Source organism: Cavia porcellus, unplaced genomic scaffold (assembly GCF_034190915.1).
Source record: "Cavia porcellus strain 051 isolate PalLab524CR breed Dunkin Hartley unplaced genomic scaffold, mCavPor4.1 scaffold_19, whole genome shotgun sequence".
Lineage (NCBI taxonomy): Eukaryota > Metazoa > Chordata > Mammalia > Rodentia > Caviidae > Cavia > Cavia porcellus.
In genome coordinates, this window is record NW_026947502.1 from 67,290,981 (window position 1) to 67,309,878 (window position 18,898).

Sequence of the window (18,898 nt, forward strand, 5' to 3'; positions counted from 1 at the left end):
GAGAGGCATCCCAAGAAAGTGAGTTAAATTTCTCCATTAAAAAATAATACAATGGCAAGTCTGAGGCCAGCCTGAGCTGCATAGCAAAACTCTGTGCCAAAAAGACACAAAAATAAGTTAGTACTGTAATACTGGCTTTAAGAATTCCTAGTTCATTTAAAATAGAGATAATACAATGATGTAAAGAGAATGGGAAAAAAGGGATGGACAGGAATACCAGACAATGCTCATAAGGTAAATGCAGCAACAGCAAAACCAGAAGAAATAGAATTCTAGGTGAAAAGCATCAAGCAAGACAAAAAAGCATAATTGAGTATTTGTAAAAAGTGAAATACACCAAGAATACATAACAGTCATAAAAAGTACATGAACCACGCTGGGCGTGGTGGCACACGCCTGTAATCCCAGCACTCGGGAGGCTGAGGCAGGAGGTTTGTTTCAAGTTTGAGACCAGCCTGGGCTACAAAGTGAGCTCAAGGCCAGCCTGCACTGCATAGTGAGACTGTCTCAAAAAGACAAAAGAAGTGTATGAACCTAAAAATACTTCAAATGTATCTTACAAACCCTAATAGAACCATAAGGAGAAAATATACACACAGTGGAAGATAGAATACAGCTCATAGAAAGTGATAGATCAAATGTATTAGAACAGAAAAAAGGGTAAAGAGCATCTAAACAGTAGAGTTAACAGGCAAAACCTATATATTTGTACTCAAAAATAGTAAAAGGAAGATGACTAACAAATTCTGAAACTTCTCTGACTTAAGTGTATCTTGTCTTGTTTTTGTTTGTTTGTTTGTTTGTTTTGTTTTTCTGGTACTGGGGAATCAAACTTATGAGCTTGCACTTGCCAGGCAGGCACTTATACCGCTGAGCTAAATCCCCAGCCCTGACTTATGTGTACCAAAGTAAGAAAGTAACCATAGAAAAAAAATGGCTCCTCAAAATCCACCACTTTAAAGTGTTTAAGCCACTCTTCTAAGTAACTCAGGAGTTGAAATGACAGTACTTAGAGATGATTGAGCACTGGATTTTACATACATGAGGTGAAAAATCAACACCAAAAAAATTCAGAGCCTAAAGTTCATTTATTCTTTTAGAAACTATATTTGCAGGAGTGTGATCCCAGGTACACTGGGACTTAAGAAGGGTCATTATTTCAAGCCCAACCTGGACACTTAGTAAGACTTTGTTGAAAAAAGAAAAGAAAAAAAGTTTGGAGATGTAGCTCAGGGTTCTCTGGGTTTGACCCACAGTACCGTATCTTATATCTATACTCTATGATAAGAAGAATATGATAAATGTTTAACTTTTTAAATTTATTATACTAAAAAGGCACGTTGCTATTAATCCTCCTCAAAATATTGCCTCCCACCGCAAATGCACCTGTCCCACCATTGCCACCTCTTTCAGAGGTGGTGCCAGGAGTCCTCCTTCAGGAGTGTCATTAGCTGTGCTGTGTGGCCGCCCAGTGTCCTGAGCTGATCCAACATGTTTACCCATCATAGTCATCTCAGCTTTAGGGAAGATCCAGAAGTCACACGGTGCCACATTCAGCAAATAAGGTAGAGGACACACTGGGCAGGAATAATCTCCACAGTTTTGAACATACCTCATACAGACTCTCTTGAAAGAGGATTTCCAGAACTGCTTCAGAAAGTGGACACAGACAAGAGGATAAGTGTACTCAAAGGAAGGCGGACTTACTGGCATTGAGTCTTTTTTTTTTTTTTTTTTTTTTTGGTCTTTTTTGAGACAGGGTCTCACTACGCAGCTCAGGCTGGCCTTGAGCTCACCACTTTGCAGCCCAGGTTGGTTTCGAACTCACAATGATCCTCCCATCTCAGCCTCCTGAGTGCTGGGATTACAGCGTGAGCCACCACGCCTGGCTGGCAATGAGTCTTGAACCTGAATTTCCTCTTTGTGGTCTCTGTGAAACACAAGGAGAAGGATGCTCCTGAACACACTGATGCTACTGTGGCTCTTTACCTGGAACCTCAAAGAACTAGCAGGATCCAAAAGCTTTCCAATCTGTCTAAAGGACATGTCCACCAATATGTTGTGAGAAAGCCTGTGTTTGTTAGGTTTCTATCACTGTGACAAAATACCTGAGAAAATCAATTTATAAAGAAGAAAGATTTATTTTGGCTCCTGGTTTTAAAGATTTCAGTCCATGAGTGCTTGGTCCTATTGCTTCATAGCAACAGCATATGGAGGAGCAGAATTGCTGGGCATGGAGGTGCAGGCCTGTAATCCCAGCAATCAAGAGGCTGAGGCAAAGGGCTAGGGATTTAGCTCTGCAGCGTAAGTGCCTGCCTTGCATGTGCGCAGTCGTGGATTTCAATGCCCAAGATCGCTGGGAGTTCAAAGTCAGCCTGGGCTATAGTGAGTTCAAGGCCAATCTGAACTACATACTGAGATCCTGACTCAAAAAAACAGCTGGGCGTGGTGGCGCAGGCCTGTAATCCCAGCACTCTGGAGGTTGAGGTAGGAGGATCGCTGTGAGTTCAAGGCCAGCCAGGGCTACATATGAGTGCAAGGTCACCCTGAACTGCATAGTGAAGTCCTGTCTCAAAAAGATAAATAAAATAAAATAAGATAAAGAGCAGAATAAGGGATAGATATAGGAATCAGTGAGATCTTTTCAAATGGGAGAGGGAACAAGAGATGGGAGTGAAGGGGAAAAGGTTTTTTTTAAAAAAGGTTTTAAAAAGAGAACCAAAGAGAAAAATGGAAATAGAGTTTTCTCAGTGGGAAAGAGGAACAAGAGTTGGAGGGAGCAGAGAGGACCTGGAAGGGAAGGGAAGGGGACAAAACAGAATTAAGATGTGTTGTGTACACTGACAAACTCGCTGCAATAACTGTAATTATTATGCCCTGCAAACATGTACTGTACTTACTTTAAAAAAAGGCATATGTAGAGGTGGAGGAAATGAGCCCTGCTGAAGAGAGGACCAAGAAAGCCAGGCTCCAGTTCCGCTCACTACCTGGAAGAGAGAAATTATGCACTTCCTTGATCCGGATACTGTCTCAGCCAGCATCCAATCTGGGAAAGAAAGAGGAGCCTCCTGGGTGTTTCAAACAGGAGGAAGTGAACAGCAGAAATTATTACCTGGTACCTCCTTCCTTGTGGTTCCAGTCACCCACGGCAACCTGCAGTCTGAAATGTTTACATAGAAAATTCCAGAAATGAGTAACTTACAAGTTTTAAATAACTTTCATTTTAGCAAAAAGGAAAATAAAAAGCATTTCCATTTCAATTTTACTCAGAAGTAAGATGTTGGTTGCAGCCATTGTAAAATTGAAAATGCTCTAAATAAATACATAGGATTACCTATAATAGAAATTGAAAAGCTCATCAAAACTTTAGGCTTCAAAAAAGACCACTAGGCATTGAGGCTCACAAATGTGTTCCCTGCACTCTGGAGGCTGAGGCAGGAGGAACACTGCAAGCTCGAGACCAGGCTGGGCTACACAGTGAGACCTTGTCTCAAAACAAACGACCAAAATAAGGCCTGAGGTCTAATATTTTTATTTATGAGGTGTACCAAACCATCAAACAATCAGCCACTCATGTTCTGTAAATTTGTCAGGAATGGAAAGTGGTAGGAAAGTTCTCTGCTCATCCCAGAAGATAAACACCAAGCTAATCCCAATAAGGAAAAGAGAAAAAGCAGGAAGTTATGAAGTGAAAATGTGTAGACATAGCTGTCATTGTTTGAAGCCAACAGGCCAGCAAGTAGGTGATCCAAGCAACTCACTGAAAATCTGTAACAATAAACAGGATCTGTGAGGGAGAAGGAAAAGGGCGGATTAGTGAATCAGTCGACAGGCTCTTAGCATTTTCCTAGTCAACACTATACTGCAAGTTTTGTCCTGTGTAATAAGAAAAATAACCAAAAGAATAAGAGTCTGAGCAAAAGTGGAAAAAAAAGCCAAAAACTTGGAACTTAGTTGCCTGTATAAAATACTCAAAAGCAGCTACAGGTAAGTTATTGAAACTAAAAAGAAACTTCAGCAGATATGTAACACTGGTGTGGCTGTATGCTACACCCCCCCCCTTTTTTTTTTGAGATGGGGGCTTGATATATTACCAAGACTGACTATAAATTCCTGGACTCAATCAGTTCTCCTGCCTCAGCCTCCTGAGTAGCTGTAACTATGGGCACGCACCATTGGGTGCAGCAAACTGTACCATTTTAAATAGACAAGATAAAGAAAATACCAAGAAATAATGTACCAAAAGGTGTCTGTGGGAAAATTATAAAATTCTATTGAAGACACCGAATGAGGCCTAAATAAATGGATAAATGGACTGTGTTCACAGCCAGAAGATTTTATCATAAATATGTCAAGATTCCCAAGTTAATGTATGCACCGATGCAATTTCAATAGCACTCTCAACTGGACTATTCATGGGACTTCACAGGCTGATTCTAGTGTGTCTATGAATAAAAAAAGAAAGTGAATAAAGAAGACAAAGGTTGAAGAACAAGGAACAAACCAGATCCCATGCCCTGTGGCAGGGCAAGCCCTACTGTAAGCTACAGTAATCAGGACAGTGTGGCACATCGGTACCAAGACAACCAAATAAACCTACAGGAGAGAATAAAAAGTTTACCACAAGACGTAGCTGTAGAAACATAACTGAGGTCAGGAGAGACATTTCAAACTAGTAGGTAAAGAGCACTATTCAATTAACAGGACAAAACTGATTATCTCTACAGAAAAAGATACAAGCGCACTTCTATCTCAGACCAACACAAAATCCAAGTTAATGAATCACTGTGAGAAAAAAAATTTAGAAGCTTTGAAAGAACATAGTGGAGGGCCAGGGATTTAGCTCAGCAGCACAAGCGCCTGCCTGGTAGGCGCAAGGTCATGAGTTTGATCCCCAATACCAAAAAAAGAACATAGTGGAGGTTAACTTAATGTTCTAGAATCAGGGAGGCTCATTTTAGATGAGATGCTAAAGGCACAAAATATAAAGTAAAAAGTTATAAATTTGACCACATTAAAATTTAAAACTCGAATTCAACCAAATATACAGTAAGTAAAGCTAGAAACAAGCCAATGCCTGGAAACATACTGGTAATGTACATAACTAACAAAGAGGTAACGAGAAAACACACAGCCCGGCCCTGCACCGTCCAATGTGATACCCACAGTGAAAATGTGTGCTTCTTCAGTGTTAATCCTAGGAGCGGAAAAAAATTGAAAAACCTAAATGTCTCTTCACAAGAGGGTGAATGATTCTAATGACACATTCATAGAGCATACTTGAGCAAGTCTACAGACAGGAGCCAATTTATTAAAGTCCTAGAGCTCTCAGAGAAACTCCACACATTTTTATATTGACTGAACAGATCTCAGCATTCAGAGAGTGACAAACACCAAGTTCGCTTTAGTAGTTCTTTCTGAGGAAGGATGCCGAGGGGACTTCACCCATGTGAGGCCGGCTGCAGGGGTGCATGGGTCTCTTGCTTCTCTGCTCCAGGTGTGCCACAGGGGAGGCCTGGCAGGACATCATGCTGGCCTGCATGCCGGGCAAGAAGTGTGCTCCGGAGTCCGAGCCCAGCAACAGCACAGAAGGGGAGACACCCTGTGGCAGCAGCTTTGCTGTCTTCTACTTCATCAGCTTCTACATGCTCTGTGCCTTCCTGGTAAGTAAGGGCAATGCGTGGCGCAGTGCCTTGCACAGGAAGGCGGGAGTGTGCGGTTCCAGGGCAGCCCACAGTAGCCAGGCCACCTCACGGGTAGCGGGTATGTCCAGCCGCCCTCAGCCAGAGTAAGCTCAGTCAGCCTCTTTCCTGTCCCCTCTTGGCTCTTGTCATGGTGGAGTGTCCCCAAAGACAAAGGGGATGAGTGGATGCCTAGCAGGAATTTACATGGCTTTGGTACCTCACGCAGGTGAGGGCAAAGTGACAGATAAAGCCACTCTCTGTCCTGCACAGCCCTCCCCAGTCAAGGGAAGCTGTGTGTCCCATAAGTGGAGTTCAAGTGGAAGCAATGCCAAGTTTATATCCAAGAGACCCGAGTTTAGGGGCTGTGTTCTAAACACCAACATGCTGTGAGTATCTGGAAATATTGCCCTCTGCTGTGCCTAGACACTGGCTGGCAAGACGGGCTCGAGTGACAAAGACTTTACTGTGCAAACTGTTCCCTGCAGATCATCAACCTCTTTGTAGCTGTCATCATGGACAACTTTGACTACCTGACAAGAGACTGGTCAATCCTCGGTCCCCACCATCTGGATGAATTTAAAAGAATCTGGGCAGAATATGACCCAGAAGCCAAGTAAGTCCTACAGGGAACCCTGATTCTCCAAGTTGAGAGGGAAGGGGAGTGGTCATTCCGAGAGAAGAGGTCCAGGAGAGGTCAACATGGGGAGAGCAGCCGGAAACGCTGAGCCATAGGCACCAGACTCCGGGGGGGAGGGAAAAGGCCAGAAGAGGAGGCCAGGGGCTTTTCACTGAGCAGCATCAAAGCAGTTAAGCAGGAGCAGAGGAGATCCTAGTGTCAGGAATAAATAATAAGAATGTACAGAAGGCTGTTAGGGCCAGGAAAACCTCACCTCCACTCCAGGAGTCAGGTCTGAGGGTGCCCTCTGGTACCGATCACCTCTGACTGACACTCTATGCCTTCTGCTAAGGTGGATCAAAGCAGCGAACACAGGTTGAGGATTTAATCACTAAAATACCTTCCAACCTAAACATTGCACTGACAGAAAATCATTCATTAGAAGTGGAGAGAGAGAGAGACAGAGAGAGAGAGAGAGAGAGAGAGAGAGAGAAAGAGAGAGAGAGTGTGTGTGTGTGTGGGCCTGGGCCTGGGTTTTGAAGTTTTGCTGTACAATTCGGCAGTCTGCACCAGTTGGACCAGCAGAGCTGGACCATGTTGAGTCCCCTCTCTCAAGTGGTCCTGTCTCCCAGGCCTCTGAGTCCCTGCTGAGAGTCCTGACTGCCCTCCCCCTCCTCTCCTTCCCCCTCTAGGGGTCGTATCAAACACCTGGATGTGGTCACCCTTCTCCGACGGATTCAGCCTCCTCTGGGTTTTGGGAAGCTGTGTCCTCATCGAGTGGCCTGCAAGGTAAGAGATGACCAGGGTTCAGGGGAGGAAGAGAAAATACAGGAGGCAGATGCACTTCTGAGTTGTGATCTTGGTCAGGCCTAGAACCCCTGCAAGGAATAAAGAAAATATTTTATGCACCTATGGAAATGATCCTATGCCAAATTACATTGTAAGGATCCTTCTAGATCTAAGTTCTCAGGCTCTGTAAGGAAATAACAGGCTGTACCAGTGAGTGTCAAGCCCTGTCTGAATTAAGGATTTGTTCAGCCCATCAGGCTGCCCATCTCAGGTTTCCCAGCCTGGGTGGATGGTCTGGAACTAGGGGCTACTAGAGCATCCAGTAATTGGCTTCAGGCATCACTGAAGTCCTAAAATTATGATATTGAAAATCACTAAACACTCATAAATGTTACCAAGGAGAAGATGTGACTTTCATCAGATTCCTTAATAAGTCTATGATCCTCAATAGGTTCAGACAAACACACTAGGTTCTGTTAGACACAGCTCCTGTGTGACCCTGAGCGTGGCCCCTGACCTGTAACCCCAGAACCCCTTAAGCCTTCTTGTGCTCAACCCTGCTGCCAACAGCTGAGGAATGTCACTCCAACACTCTCTTCCAGGTCCTGCACACCCCCTTTCCCAGCATTCTGAGCTCCCTGCTGAAACAGAAGTCTCTTGGCCCCATGGATGTGGGGCTGTGGCAGCCCAGTGCACCATGTAGGAATGTGTGGCAGGAGAGGTCCACACACCTCATGGTAGCTGGGAAGCAAAGAGAACAGGAACGGGCTGAATTCCCACTTCCCCCCCAGGGGCCATGCCCAATGACCTTCCTCTCACAAGGCCCCACTGCCGAAAGCTTCCACCACCTCCCACAGTCTGGAGGCCAAGTATTTACCATACATGCCTTGGGGGAGCTTCACATCCAAACCATAACAAGCTTAAATCAAATGTAAGCTAAAAGCACAATAGGAAATGAGGTGGGGGAGGAGGGTGATCCCGAGGGCAAACCTCCAGCCAGGCCAGGGGGACTGAGCACTAGGCTGTAAGTTTGCCAGTCCACACTGTCCTTGAGACTCACAAGGTCCTTGATTCAGGAAAAGTGCAACCTTTCTTGGCATGAAGACTAGTAGAGGACTCTGTGCAACCTGAGGAATGACACCCTTGACCACACCCTTAAGGTGGGCTCCATAACCCCTTTCACGTGGTGACCCCAGGTGCACCAATGGCATCCACCAGGGCCCAGGGCCACGGAAGCACATGAGAGCAAGATGGAGAAGTCTCCAATCTGGCTTGATCCATCGGTCAGTTTTTCAGACAGAGAGGTGTGCTGGACCTCCTGCAAGCCAACTTCCTGGGGCATCCCTCCTCTGGTACCTGGGTAAATTTCATATGGCAGGTGGCACCCAGCAAACCCCTGGTGTAGTTTCTGCTGCCAGTTGAGAGCACATCTAAGAAGGACAGAGTCCACCTCTTCCCCCTTGGGGAAGTGAAGCCCAGACTTTCCTATGGTTTTGAAAATATCACAGTGACTCATGCCTGACTCCCAACAGCACCCATACAGGCTGCCACCTGCCCTCCTGGCATCTTTCTTTGGCAGTTCTGTAGAACCATCTGCCCTATTCATTGGCTTTGTCTTCCTCTCCAGCGCCTTGTCTCCATGAACATGCCTCTGAACAGCGATGGGACCGTCATGTTCAATGCCACCCTGTTTGCCCTGGTCAGGACAGCCCTGAGGATCAAAACGGAAGGTAAGAGCCATCCACGGACCCCTGGAACAGCTAGTCAGAAGGTCTAGCAGAATAGGCAGAGAACTCAGTAGCCTGCGAACTGCCCCTGGGACCATCCCATCTGCCACAGCATCCGAGCAGCAAGATGTGATAACCTGCTCTCTCAGCCTGCCCATGTTTTCTTTCCATCTAAAGTGGCTTCATTGCCTCTCACTCGCTTGTTTTGAACTCTTCCTTTCTGTAAAATCTTAGGACTTATTCTGAGTGGTATCTTGAAGTCTTAGGGTATAGTTTCAAATACAAAAGGGGCTGACTCTTAAGCTTCTAGAACTAATCCCCAGCTCAAGGGCTTTTTAGTGGCGACGGGGTGGAGAGGGTGCATCTCAAATGCTCAACACCAATTTAAAACTGAAGAACCTGTGTTAGGAAAGGGACTATGAAAAGTGGAGACGGGGTAAAGGTCCTCCTGTGTGGTTGCGCAGGCTGTACCTGCCCCAGGATGCTTGGCCCTCCAGGAGGAAAGGGCTAAGGTCCCCCAGCACTGCACTGCTCTGCCTGCTGCCAGCGGAGGCCCCTTCTGGTTTGCACAAAGGCACCTGTGGGTGGTCACCTGCTGTCCTCATGACTGGCAGGTGTCCCAAGTCACTCTGGAAAAGGCTGTGTGGAATGGACCTGACAAGATACCACTACTCCCTGCCTGTTACATTTATTTCTCAGGTGGTGGTCAAGGGACCACCAGCCCCACAATCCACTGCCAGGGCTTGCTCGAAGGACTGAGTCCTGAGCCCACCACTAGGAATCTGAATGTCTGGGGGTGAGGCCCACGCATCTGCATTTTGAGCAGCTGCACTGATGACACACATGGGTTAAGCAGAGTGATTGGAAAAACAGACCAGATAAGTGATGTGTTGTCCTCTTTCCCCTCCTCACACTTCTGCCTCAGAGCCCCAGCTCCCAGCCCTGTTGGTCACTTGGTCCCAGGAGGCGCGGGGAGATGAGAGTTTGTACACACATAGCCACATCTCACTGCTAACACATATCCAAGGCCTTCATTAGCTCTCACTGCAGTTTCTTCATTTGTAAAATAAAGAAAGATGGTGACATCTGGGAATTTAGTTCAGTGAATAACCCAGAGAGGGGCCATTTCTCAGTGAAATCCTTCCAGAGAATAGTGGAACCATCTGAAGGAAAACAAGACACAGGCCAGCAAGATACAGGTTCCAAAAACAACCTAATCTTAAAAAATAAAACTAGGTCAAGTTCTGCTGTTAAACTAAAAAGACAGCAAAGGCTAAGAAAAAATAGCATCAGACACCAAGGCAACCAAAATGGGTGTGAACTGGCCTATTTCTGATGACCAAAACAATTAGATTTATATTTAATGCATGTGAGTTGACATTACATAGAAATTGGAAGGCATGTGTTAATATGTTAACACTGAACATCACTGACTAGTAGAATCAGCAGTGATTTAGACCTTCTTTCTCTAGTTTTGTTACTTTCCAAATTTTCTACCACGAATATTATTTTATTTGTGGTTAAGGGGGAGAGTTTTCTTTGCCAGAGAGAGATGACATAATTATAGCTTGATGTAAATCAGGGTGTAAATTTGGTGTCATAGGAACAAAATTGCACAGAAGCCAAGAGTCAGTAATAAAGAAGACACACTGTCCACCAAACCAAATTCAAGTGAAGTAATGCTGACAGCTGTCAGCCTTGCAAAGGGGCTGGCCAGGACCTGAATGAGCTCAGAGGTAGAGTGCTCACCTAGCAGGCACAAGGCTCAGAGTTCCATTATTGGCACTGTAAAAACAAGCAAACAAACAAAAGAGACTCACCTAATTACTCAATGACCAATAGCCTATATCGAGAAAATAGGGATTCCAGAGAAACAGGGAGATGCCACTCACTGGGAACTACAGTCAAAAATGAAAGAAAATCTCTTTGAACCCAATGACATTGCAGAAGAGCCACTAAAGGGCCATAATGCCAGACTCAAGGATGAACTTTCAGGACACACAGACCCTTGAGGATGTGTTAAAATTCCAAGACTGGGACATAAGGCGTGACTTGGTTACTTTTCTCTCCTTGCTGAGGCAAAAATACCTAATGCCCAAAATTAGGGAAGAAAAGGTTAATTTAGATTACAGTTTTTGGAGGTTTCGGTCCATAATCAGCTGGCTCCAAGGCAAGATGGCATGGCACAGGGGCAACACTTCAAGGCAGCAGCCAGAGCAAAAGGAGGAAAACAAGCCTCTTCTCCTCCCTTACACTGTACACAGGCCACCACTCCCCGCTTCAGATGGGCATAGCACTCACAAAATCTCCTTGCCCTCCTTTGCATAGGACTAGGATATTTACAAAGTAAAAACCCTAAACTTCTAAACTTCTCATGTTGACACAATGTACCAACCATAACAAGACATATGCTTAGAAGCAACTGGAAAAAGAGGAGAGAAAACATTCAGATTTGTGAGGATAGGCTTAGATCAGGCCTCCTGCCTAGGCATTGTGAGTGGGAGGAACTGGAGAGAAATCAATACCTACTTCAGAGGATGAAACCTCCCACTCCCAGTCCAGTACCAACAAACAGCTCTTCTCTTGGAAAGGAGATGGAAGATACTTTCAAGTAAGATGATGTGAAATGAAGTTCTGTAGTTACACAGATCATTATGAGAATACACAGAGGCCCTAAAATAATATGAAACCCACAGCTACATAGATCATTATAATAACAAATGAAGGCTCCTCAAAATATAGAACCCACAGTTGCATGTCCTCATTATGAGAATAAATGAAGTCACCCACAAAAATAGGAAATCCACAGCTGCACAGATCATCAGGAGAACAAATGAAGGCCTGGAAAAAAGATGAAATCCACAGTTGCATAGATCATTATGAGAATTAATTGAGGGCCCCAAAATACGAAAGGTCTTCTTAGAAGACACATGTGTTCCGTAGGTTTGTGTAACCTAGGGAAGCTTAAAACAAGAGAAAGTTATTCTGCCATGGCGTGGGAGACCAGAAATCCAAAGGCAAGGTGTGGCAGGGTTGGCTCCTTCGGGAGGCTGGGATCTGCCCCCATGCCTCTCTCCAAGCTTCTGGTGGTTGGAGGCTGTGCTTCCATGCACAGGCTCAAGTTACCACACTCCAGCCGCTTCACATGGCCTTCCCTGGGTGTCCTCTGCTCTTTTTCCAGAGACACCATCACTCGATTCCTGGGCCACCCTAATCCAGCACAGCCTCATCTTAACTAGTAATGCTACTTCCCTCTAAGTTCACATTCCACAGTCCCATCTACCCATGAGTTTTGTGGGGAGTCTGTGTAGCCCTAGACAGAGCATAAGTTTATTTCAGCATGACTCTTCAGGCCTCTTGCGCTGTGCAGGTCAAAAACCAGTAACTGCGCTGAGATAGGGCTTGATGGCCTCCATTGTGAGGCTCCTCTGTGGTCCTCTGGCTTCAGCTGCTGTTGGAATCTAAAGTTCAAACAGAGAAGAACTCCAGAGCTCATTTTTCCATTACCACCTCTGTTTGCTCTCCTGTGTGTCCTAAGAGCTGCACCTAACTCAGGCCATCTAAACAGAACTCCCTGCCATGTGTCCCAGGGCCTCACCCACGTATTGCCAGTGAACAGCACCCAGACTGCTTTCCTGTTGCTGCATCACAAATCACTGCAGACTTCCCAGCTGCACACGACACATAGTTAAAAGCTCAGTGTTCTGCAACCCATAAGTTCACAGAATAGCTGTGTTCTCTGCTGAGGGCTTCAGAACGCCGAAATCAGGATAGTGATTGTTATAACTCGGGCCCCGGTATAAAATCCAAGGAACCAAGAGACCGAAAATTTAGGTAGCGAAGGCTTTATTTCCAGGCCTGGCGACAAGTCTCCGGGAGCCAATTTGGAGACTGTCCCAGAGACTGAAGGGAGGACTTTAAAAAGAGGCTGGAGGAAAAGGGTGGGGGGAGAAACAAAGAAACCTGCAGAGCCATCAAATTTGTTGACCCGAGTCTGGAAACTGTATTGCTGTCCACTTAGCTCTGACAATCTCGGGAGTTCCTGGTGTTTCTCAATTACTCCCATCCTACAGACTGACATTATCTCGGAGTGGCATGTCTGCAGCAATATTTGGGGAAGAAAGTGGACAGTTAATTATCCCAGGACAGCTCGTTTTTGCTAGTGGGGTGCGAAGGGGTCAAGAGTTACAAGAAGCTGAAACTTAAGTTTTACAAAGATCTGATATCTAACTCATTTGATGCATACAGAACAAAAGGAAAGCACCGATTGGGGTTTGGGCCATAGTATTTCCCGGTAATTTCTTTGAAGCTAAACAGTTCTTAAAATTGGGGCAGGCTCATTTTATGACAGATCATCACCGGGTCGGGAAGAGGTCACCAGAAACCCAAATTCTTTATGGCCTAGATAGATAGGTGAGGGGAGAGGGAGGCACCATACAGAACAGAAAACGGTGGTTATGTGTCAAGGTCAGGTAAAGGGTTAAACTCATATGCAAATTTCTCTGCACACAAGCAGGTTACTTTAAACAAGTGTAAATTAGTGGGCCATCCTAGTTTTCTTTAGCTCTTTAGTGGAGAATAGAGGTGCCTAACAGTGATTAACAACCCTTGTTAGCTTGTTTTAGCACAACTTCTGTAGTTTGTAGCGGGCAACAATGGTTAACATATCAATTAGGTGAGATTCTTGCAATTCTTTACAGAGGAGAGTATTGCTCAACATATGAATTAGGTTACTTAACATATCAGTTAGGGAAAAAGGATAAAAAACATTTAATAAGCCACATTGCAGGTTTGCTATAATACACAAAATAATGAAGGTATTTTCTTAGAGTACAACAGTGATCAGGCCATGTTCCCTCCTGGAGGCTCACTCAGGTTGTGGGAGAAATTCATTTCCTACCATTGTCTGTCTACAGTCATTTTCCTGCTAGCTGTCGGCTAAAGACTACTCTCAGCCCCCAGAGACTGCTTCTCAGTTAAGGCCACAGCTAGAGAGCGCTGTCAAAGGGCGTGTGTGATTAGGTCAGGCCCACTGAGATCATCTCCCTGTCTTAAAAATCATAGGTGCCATTCAGACCATTGAATGCAGATATCCTGTGCTCTGGGTGAATGATTTGGGGGTGACAAGGTGCAATGTATGTACCACTGTTGCCCCCTGGTTGATGAGTTTTGAAATTTTTAGTTTTTCTTTTCTTCTTCCTCCTCTTCTTCCTCTTCCTCCTTCTCTTCTTCATCATCATCTTCTTTTCTATCTCTTTCTCCTCCTTTTCCTGCTCCTCCTCTTCTCCTCCTTCTCCTTCTTCTTCCTCTTCTTTCTCTGTCTTTTTCTACTTGAAATAAAATGGATTTGGAGAAAAAAGGGGAAAAAATCATAGGTGCCATACGACCTAATCCTGGGAGTAAAATCCATCACACTCCCAATCCCAGGGTTTTATGCAGGGGGCATGGGGACAAGTGTCTTGGGACGCATCCTAGAACATCCACATCCTTTCTTCCAGCTGCAGGTCGCAGCCTGTCTCTTCTGCCACAGTAAGGCTGTGTCCCAGAGGCTGTGTGGCACAGGCATCTAATTAAGCCTGTTTTACCAATGGAAAAAGTAAACCCGAGCAAAATCTAGAGCTAGAGCCCAGTCCCTTCTGCTTCTGGTGTCAGGTTTTGCCATCTCCCTGCTGTGGGAGACTCAGAGCAGAATCTCCTAGACACAGACACGTTAGCCAGGCCAGAGGGCTGTCCTTCCCTCTGATCACCCACATTCCCACAGCCACCCAGAGAGATCCACAAGAAGTGCCCCCATAGAAAGCAGCCTCAGAGGGAGCTGGGGATTTAGCTCAGCGGCATAAGCGCTGCCATGCAAGCAGGCAGTCCTGAGTTCGATCCCCGGTACTGATAAAAAGGAAAAAGACAAAAAAAAGTAAGCAGCCTCAGGGCTCTCCCGGCGGGGCAATGAGTGCAGGGCTGTGTGTGTGGCTGCAGGCAGGGTAACAGCTCTATCCAGGCACTTGGGAACCAAGTGACTCGGAGACAAGGCATAAAGTGGTGGGGGAAAGGGACACCAAGGCGGCCCGAGTGACATGTGAGGAGGAAGGGAAAATGATGGCATGGGGCAGACACGGGAGAGGAGGAGGAAAGGAGGAAAGCAGCGAGGGTGGGGAGAGGAGTGGGCACAGAGGTGGAAAATTGGAAGACTGGGAGGAAAGCAGTAAGGAAGAAAGTGAAGCTGACCAGGCAGGGAGGTGTGTGAGGGAAGGCCACCATCAGTGGCTTCTCCAGGACCACCATAAGTGACTTCTCGCTTTATTCAGAGGGACCCGGCCCATGGGAGCGCACTCCTGGGGCTCAGGATTGTTCTCAGCCTGGCATCTCCCACCCCTCAGGGAACCTAGAACAAGCCAATGAGGAGCTGCGCGCCATCATCAAGAAGATCTGGAAACGGACCAGCATGAAGCTTCTGGACCAAGTGGTGCCCCCTGCTGGTGGTAAGTGCTGCCTGCAGTCCTGCAGCTGTGGCTTCACGTGGTTTGTCTGCCTTGTGTCTAGACACACAGAGAAAGCCCTTGAGATTCTCCTTTTTGAATCTGCTAGGCTAGACTCTCAGGACCCTGCTTTCTCCGGGTCCTTCTTGTGGGGTTCGAAAGCCTTACTGGTTAGGAGGGAGTAGAAGCAGTGTCTTGAATAAACCTGGATATAAACTGTCAGGCTGGAAACCTGCTGCAGTCTCGCACTACGCACCCTGGGACCAGCGAGCCCTGGATGCATACAGGGTTGCAGAAAGTCCCAGAGGCCTGCAGAAAGTGCGGATTTCTTCGTAAGCCTCTGGCTTTTTACTGGAGGACTGCTTTAGGGGCCTAAAAGGAAAATCCCTTGAGATTATCCCTCTTTTGAAATTCGTTTCCTTCTTCCTGGTGTGGGGTTCTCATCTCTACCAAGCCCAAAGCCTCTTTTTATAGCAGATAATTTCTACTGTCTCATGGTCCACAAGTGAAAATAGTAGTGGTTTTCTGATACATGTAGTTTCCGAAGTATAGCTATATTGCTGTTCCCAGAAGAATTAAAAACATCATATCACAGTGATATATGTGCACCCACGTTCAGCAACACAATTTGTAATAGCTAGATCTTGGAAACAACCCAAATGCCCATTAACTAAGGAATGGCCTAAAAGAAAAGTGGGCTTTTTTATATAATAGAACACTACTCAGTCATAAAGAAGGATAAACTCGAGACTTTTATAGGTAAATGCTCAAGACAATACTCATAAGTGAAGTAAATCAGACACATGTGTAAACATCATACAGTCTCACTAGTGTGAGAGCCTGAGCCAGTAAATAGGACCCAAAATGTAAATAGATGTTGAGAATGGGGAAGAAACTGTTCAAAAGAAAACAGAAACTCTGATGGGGAAAAAGGAAAAGAAGGAAGGAAAAAGGGAAAAAAGTATATTTATATAAATACAGATATACACATACACAAGGTAGCTAAGATAGTTTCTCTTAGTTCATTAAAAGGATTTGTTCTAATGTTGTTTGGACAGATTCTCATGCTTATATCCTGTGTCCTGAGTAACTACTCTGAGGATAACAATATGCAATGTATCGGTTATTGTTACTCTCCTATTATCTTGTTTTGAAATCCTGTTTTTTTCTTCTTTTTATAATAAATGAAATGTTTTTTAAAACTATAATGCTATGGTTCTAGTATGAAATACATTAATAGCAAATGTTTTCATTTAAATGCTCAGACACAAGTATGCGGGAAGTGATAATAAACTGGTAAAATGCTCAGTTGCAACCGCTTAGAGCAAATAAGTTTGTATTGAAAGAAAGTCAAGGGAGCTGGGGATTTAGCTCAGCAGCATAAGCGCCTGCCTTTGCAAGCAGGCAGTTGTGAGTTCAATCCCCAGTACCGATAAAAAGGAAAAAGACAAAAAAAAAAAAAAGAAAGTAAGAAAAGGCTAAATATTGTCAACACTTTGGATCTGTCATTTTGAAATAAGGGTTAAGTAAATATACTTAGTAAGTATATTATTTATTTTAGCTGTCTTCTGGCAGCTGGCAAACACCCGGTACATTTCCGAACTACCCTTAAGAAGTGACACCTCCTAAAGAAAACATTTTCCAGCAGAAAGCCAAACTAGGGCTAAGACGCACCACACTAGGCCAAGTGTTGGCTTATAACCAGTCGTTTATTTGATTCTTAAAACACTGCTCTGACTTTTTATCAAGGAACCGAGGCTCTTAGAAGCTAAGTAGCTGTCCCTTGGTTGCAGGATGAATAAGTAGAATCAGGGTTTTAAACCCAGGTCTTTGGGAGTCTAAAACCTTAAGCTTGTTCCTGACTTCCCTGGATGGGACCCAGGGGACCTGGGTCCACCTCCCACACAGGAACGAGGCCCCACCAGGTGAAACCCATCAGTGAGGTAGAGTTGGCTGTTTGTAAAGGACAGCGAGGATCAAGACAGCCATCACGAGCTGCGCCCTTCACAAGAGACAGGAGGCAAAGACCACTCGCTTCCCATTGGCTTCCCTGCTGTCTGCTACTGGCCTGAGACACAGACCAAGATATCATATGTGTGACCTTGGGTGACCAGCCCAGGGCAGACGCTTGAAACAATAACCATTCTGTCGGACTGAAAGGAAAAATCCAAACTTCAACAGCAAGAAAGTGTTCCTTCTACCCCCAACGTTCAATCTCAAAACAACTATGTTTGTACTCCATTTATAATAGAATCAATAAGAGTTAGCAATGACAGTTCAGGGTAACAAAATTCAAGGGAAGAAATAATTTTTGGCACTAATAAATTTTGGCACTAAGATACCTACCTGTATTCAAAACTTAAAAAGAGAAGAAACCAGGTATAGTGGCCCGCCTGTTGCCCCAGCTACTCAGGAGGTATTTGCATTAGTAACCTCTGGAAAAAGTCAAGAAACTAATTTTTTTAAATGGCCAGCTCTGAGGAAGTGAGAACTAAGCAGATAAGGGATAGACATTTTACTACATACTATTTTATATATTTTTCTCTTTTTTACTAAAAAAAACCCAATAAAATTAAAAACACAAAGAAATTTTGGATGCTGAAAGCAATTAATGAATTCTAACTGACTTACTCTGTTTCCTCCAATCCTCTCCCCTCTCCGTGTCTCAGATGACGAGGTCACAGTTGGCAAGTTCTACGCTACTTTCCTGATCCAAGAGTACTTCCGGAAGTTCAAGAAGCGCAAAGAGCAAGGGCTTGTGGGCAAGCCCTCCCAGAGGAATGCTCTGTCTCTACAGGTGAGGAGCTGGAGAGGGGCCACATGCCAGCAAGGTCCTGGCCATCTTCCTCTGATCCTACATGTCTCACCAGGAGGCTGAAGCCCAGGTCCCTTCAGAAAGAAACTTCTGGGGGCTCCAAGCATTTCTGCAGACAGATGTGAGAAGGGGCACCATTCCCCCTCACTCCGCCCTGCACAGTCCTGCCTGCCACCCCTAGCCCTAGAACACTCACATACTCAGCTGAGGTTCCCGTGATCCCCCGGTGCCTGGTGGCTCTAGTGTTCTTTCATTCCTCTGGATAGAAAAGCAGACTGTCCCAGCCCAAGAGGCATTCCAAGAAAGTCCATCATGGTCTAAAGAGCCACTGCCCAGCAGGGAAGCTGAGGGTGCAGGGGCAGGTGCTGACTGGCTGTGAAGGTCAGTGGTAAGGATCGGGTCCTCCTGTGTCCCTCTGGGTTCCAGGCTGGCTTGCGCACCCTACATGACATTGGACCTGAGATCCGCCGAGCCATCTCTGGAGACTTGACTGCCGAGGAAGAGCTAGACAAGGCCATGAAGGAGGCTGTGTCTGCTGCCTCCGAAGATGACATCTTCAGGGTAGGTACCATGACACTAGTGCTTTCGGTTATTTACTTTTTTACCTAGTTTAGGGTAAAGCAAAAGAGTGGATAGACTGTGTCCTGCCAAGAAAACCCAGGAGGAAAAGTCTGACCTCTGCGTCAGGGTCCAAGGTCATCTGCTCAGCTTTCCCCTAGTCAGACACAAGCCTCCACCCTTGTGTCTGACTCTGTATCATAGGAGCTCCCCTAGGACCCAGCAGCTCAGAAAAG

At 45.4% G+C, this 18,898-nt stretch overlaps 1 protein-coding gene across 1 annotated transcript in view; it reads left to right on the plus strand.

Annotated features, from left to right (window-relative positions):
• Positions 1-18,898, plus strand: part of Cacna1c (calcium voltage-gated channel subunit alpha1 C) — a gene marked incomplete at its 5' end in the record, with an annotated part of 685,364 nt that overhangs the window by 653,207 nt on the left and 13,259 nt on the right. The window contains 7 exon segments of the mRNA NM_001172923.1: positions 5,498-5,663; positions 6,170-6,297; positions 6,993-7,089; positions 8,717-8,819; positions 15,191-15,292; positions 17,959-18,086; positions 18,531-18,665. Of these exon segments, the coding sequence (NP_001166394.1) occupies positions 5,498-5,663; positions 6,170-6,297; positions 6,993-7,089; positions 8,717-8,819; positions 15,191-15,292; positions 17,959-18,086; positions 18,531-18,665 (859 nt within the window).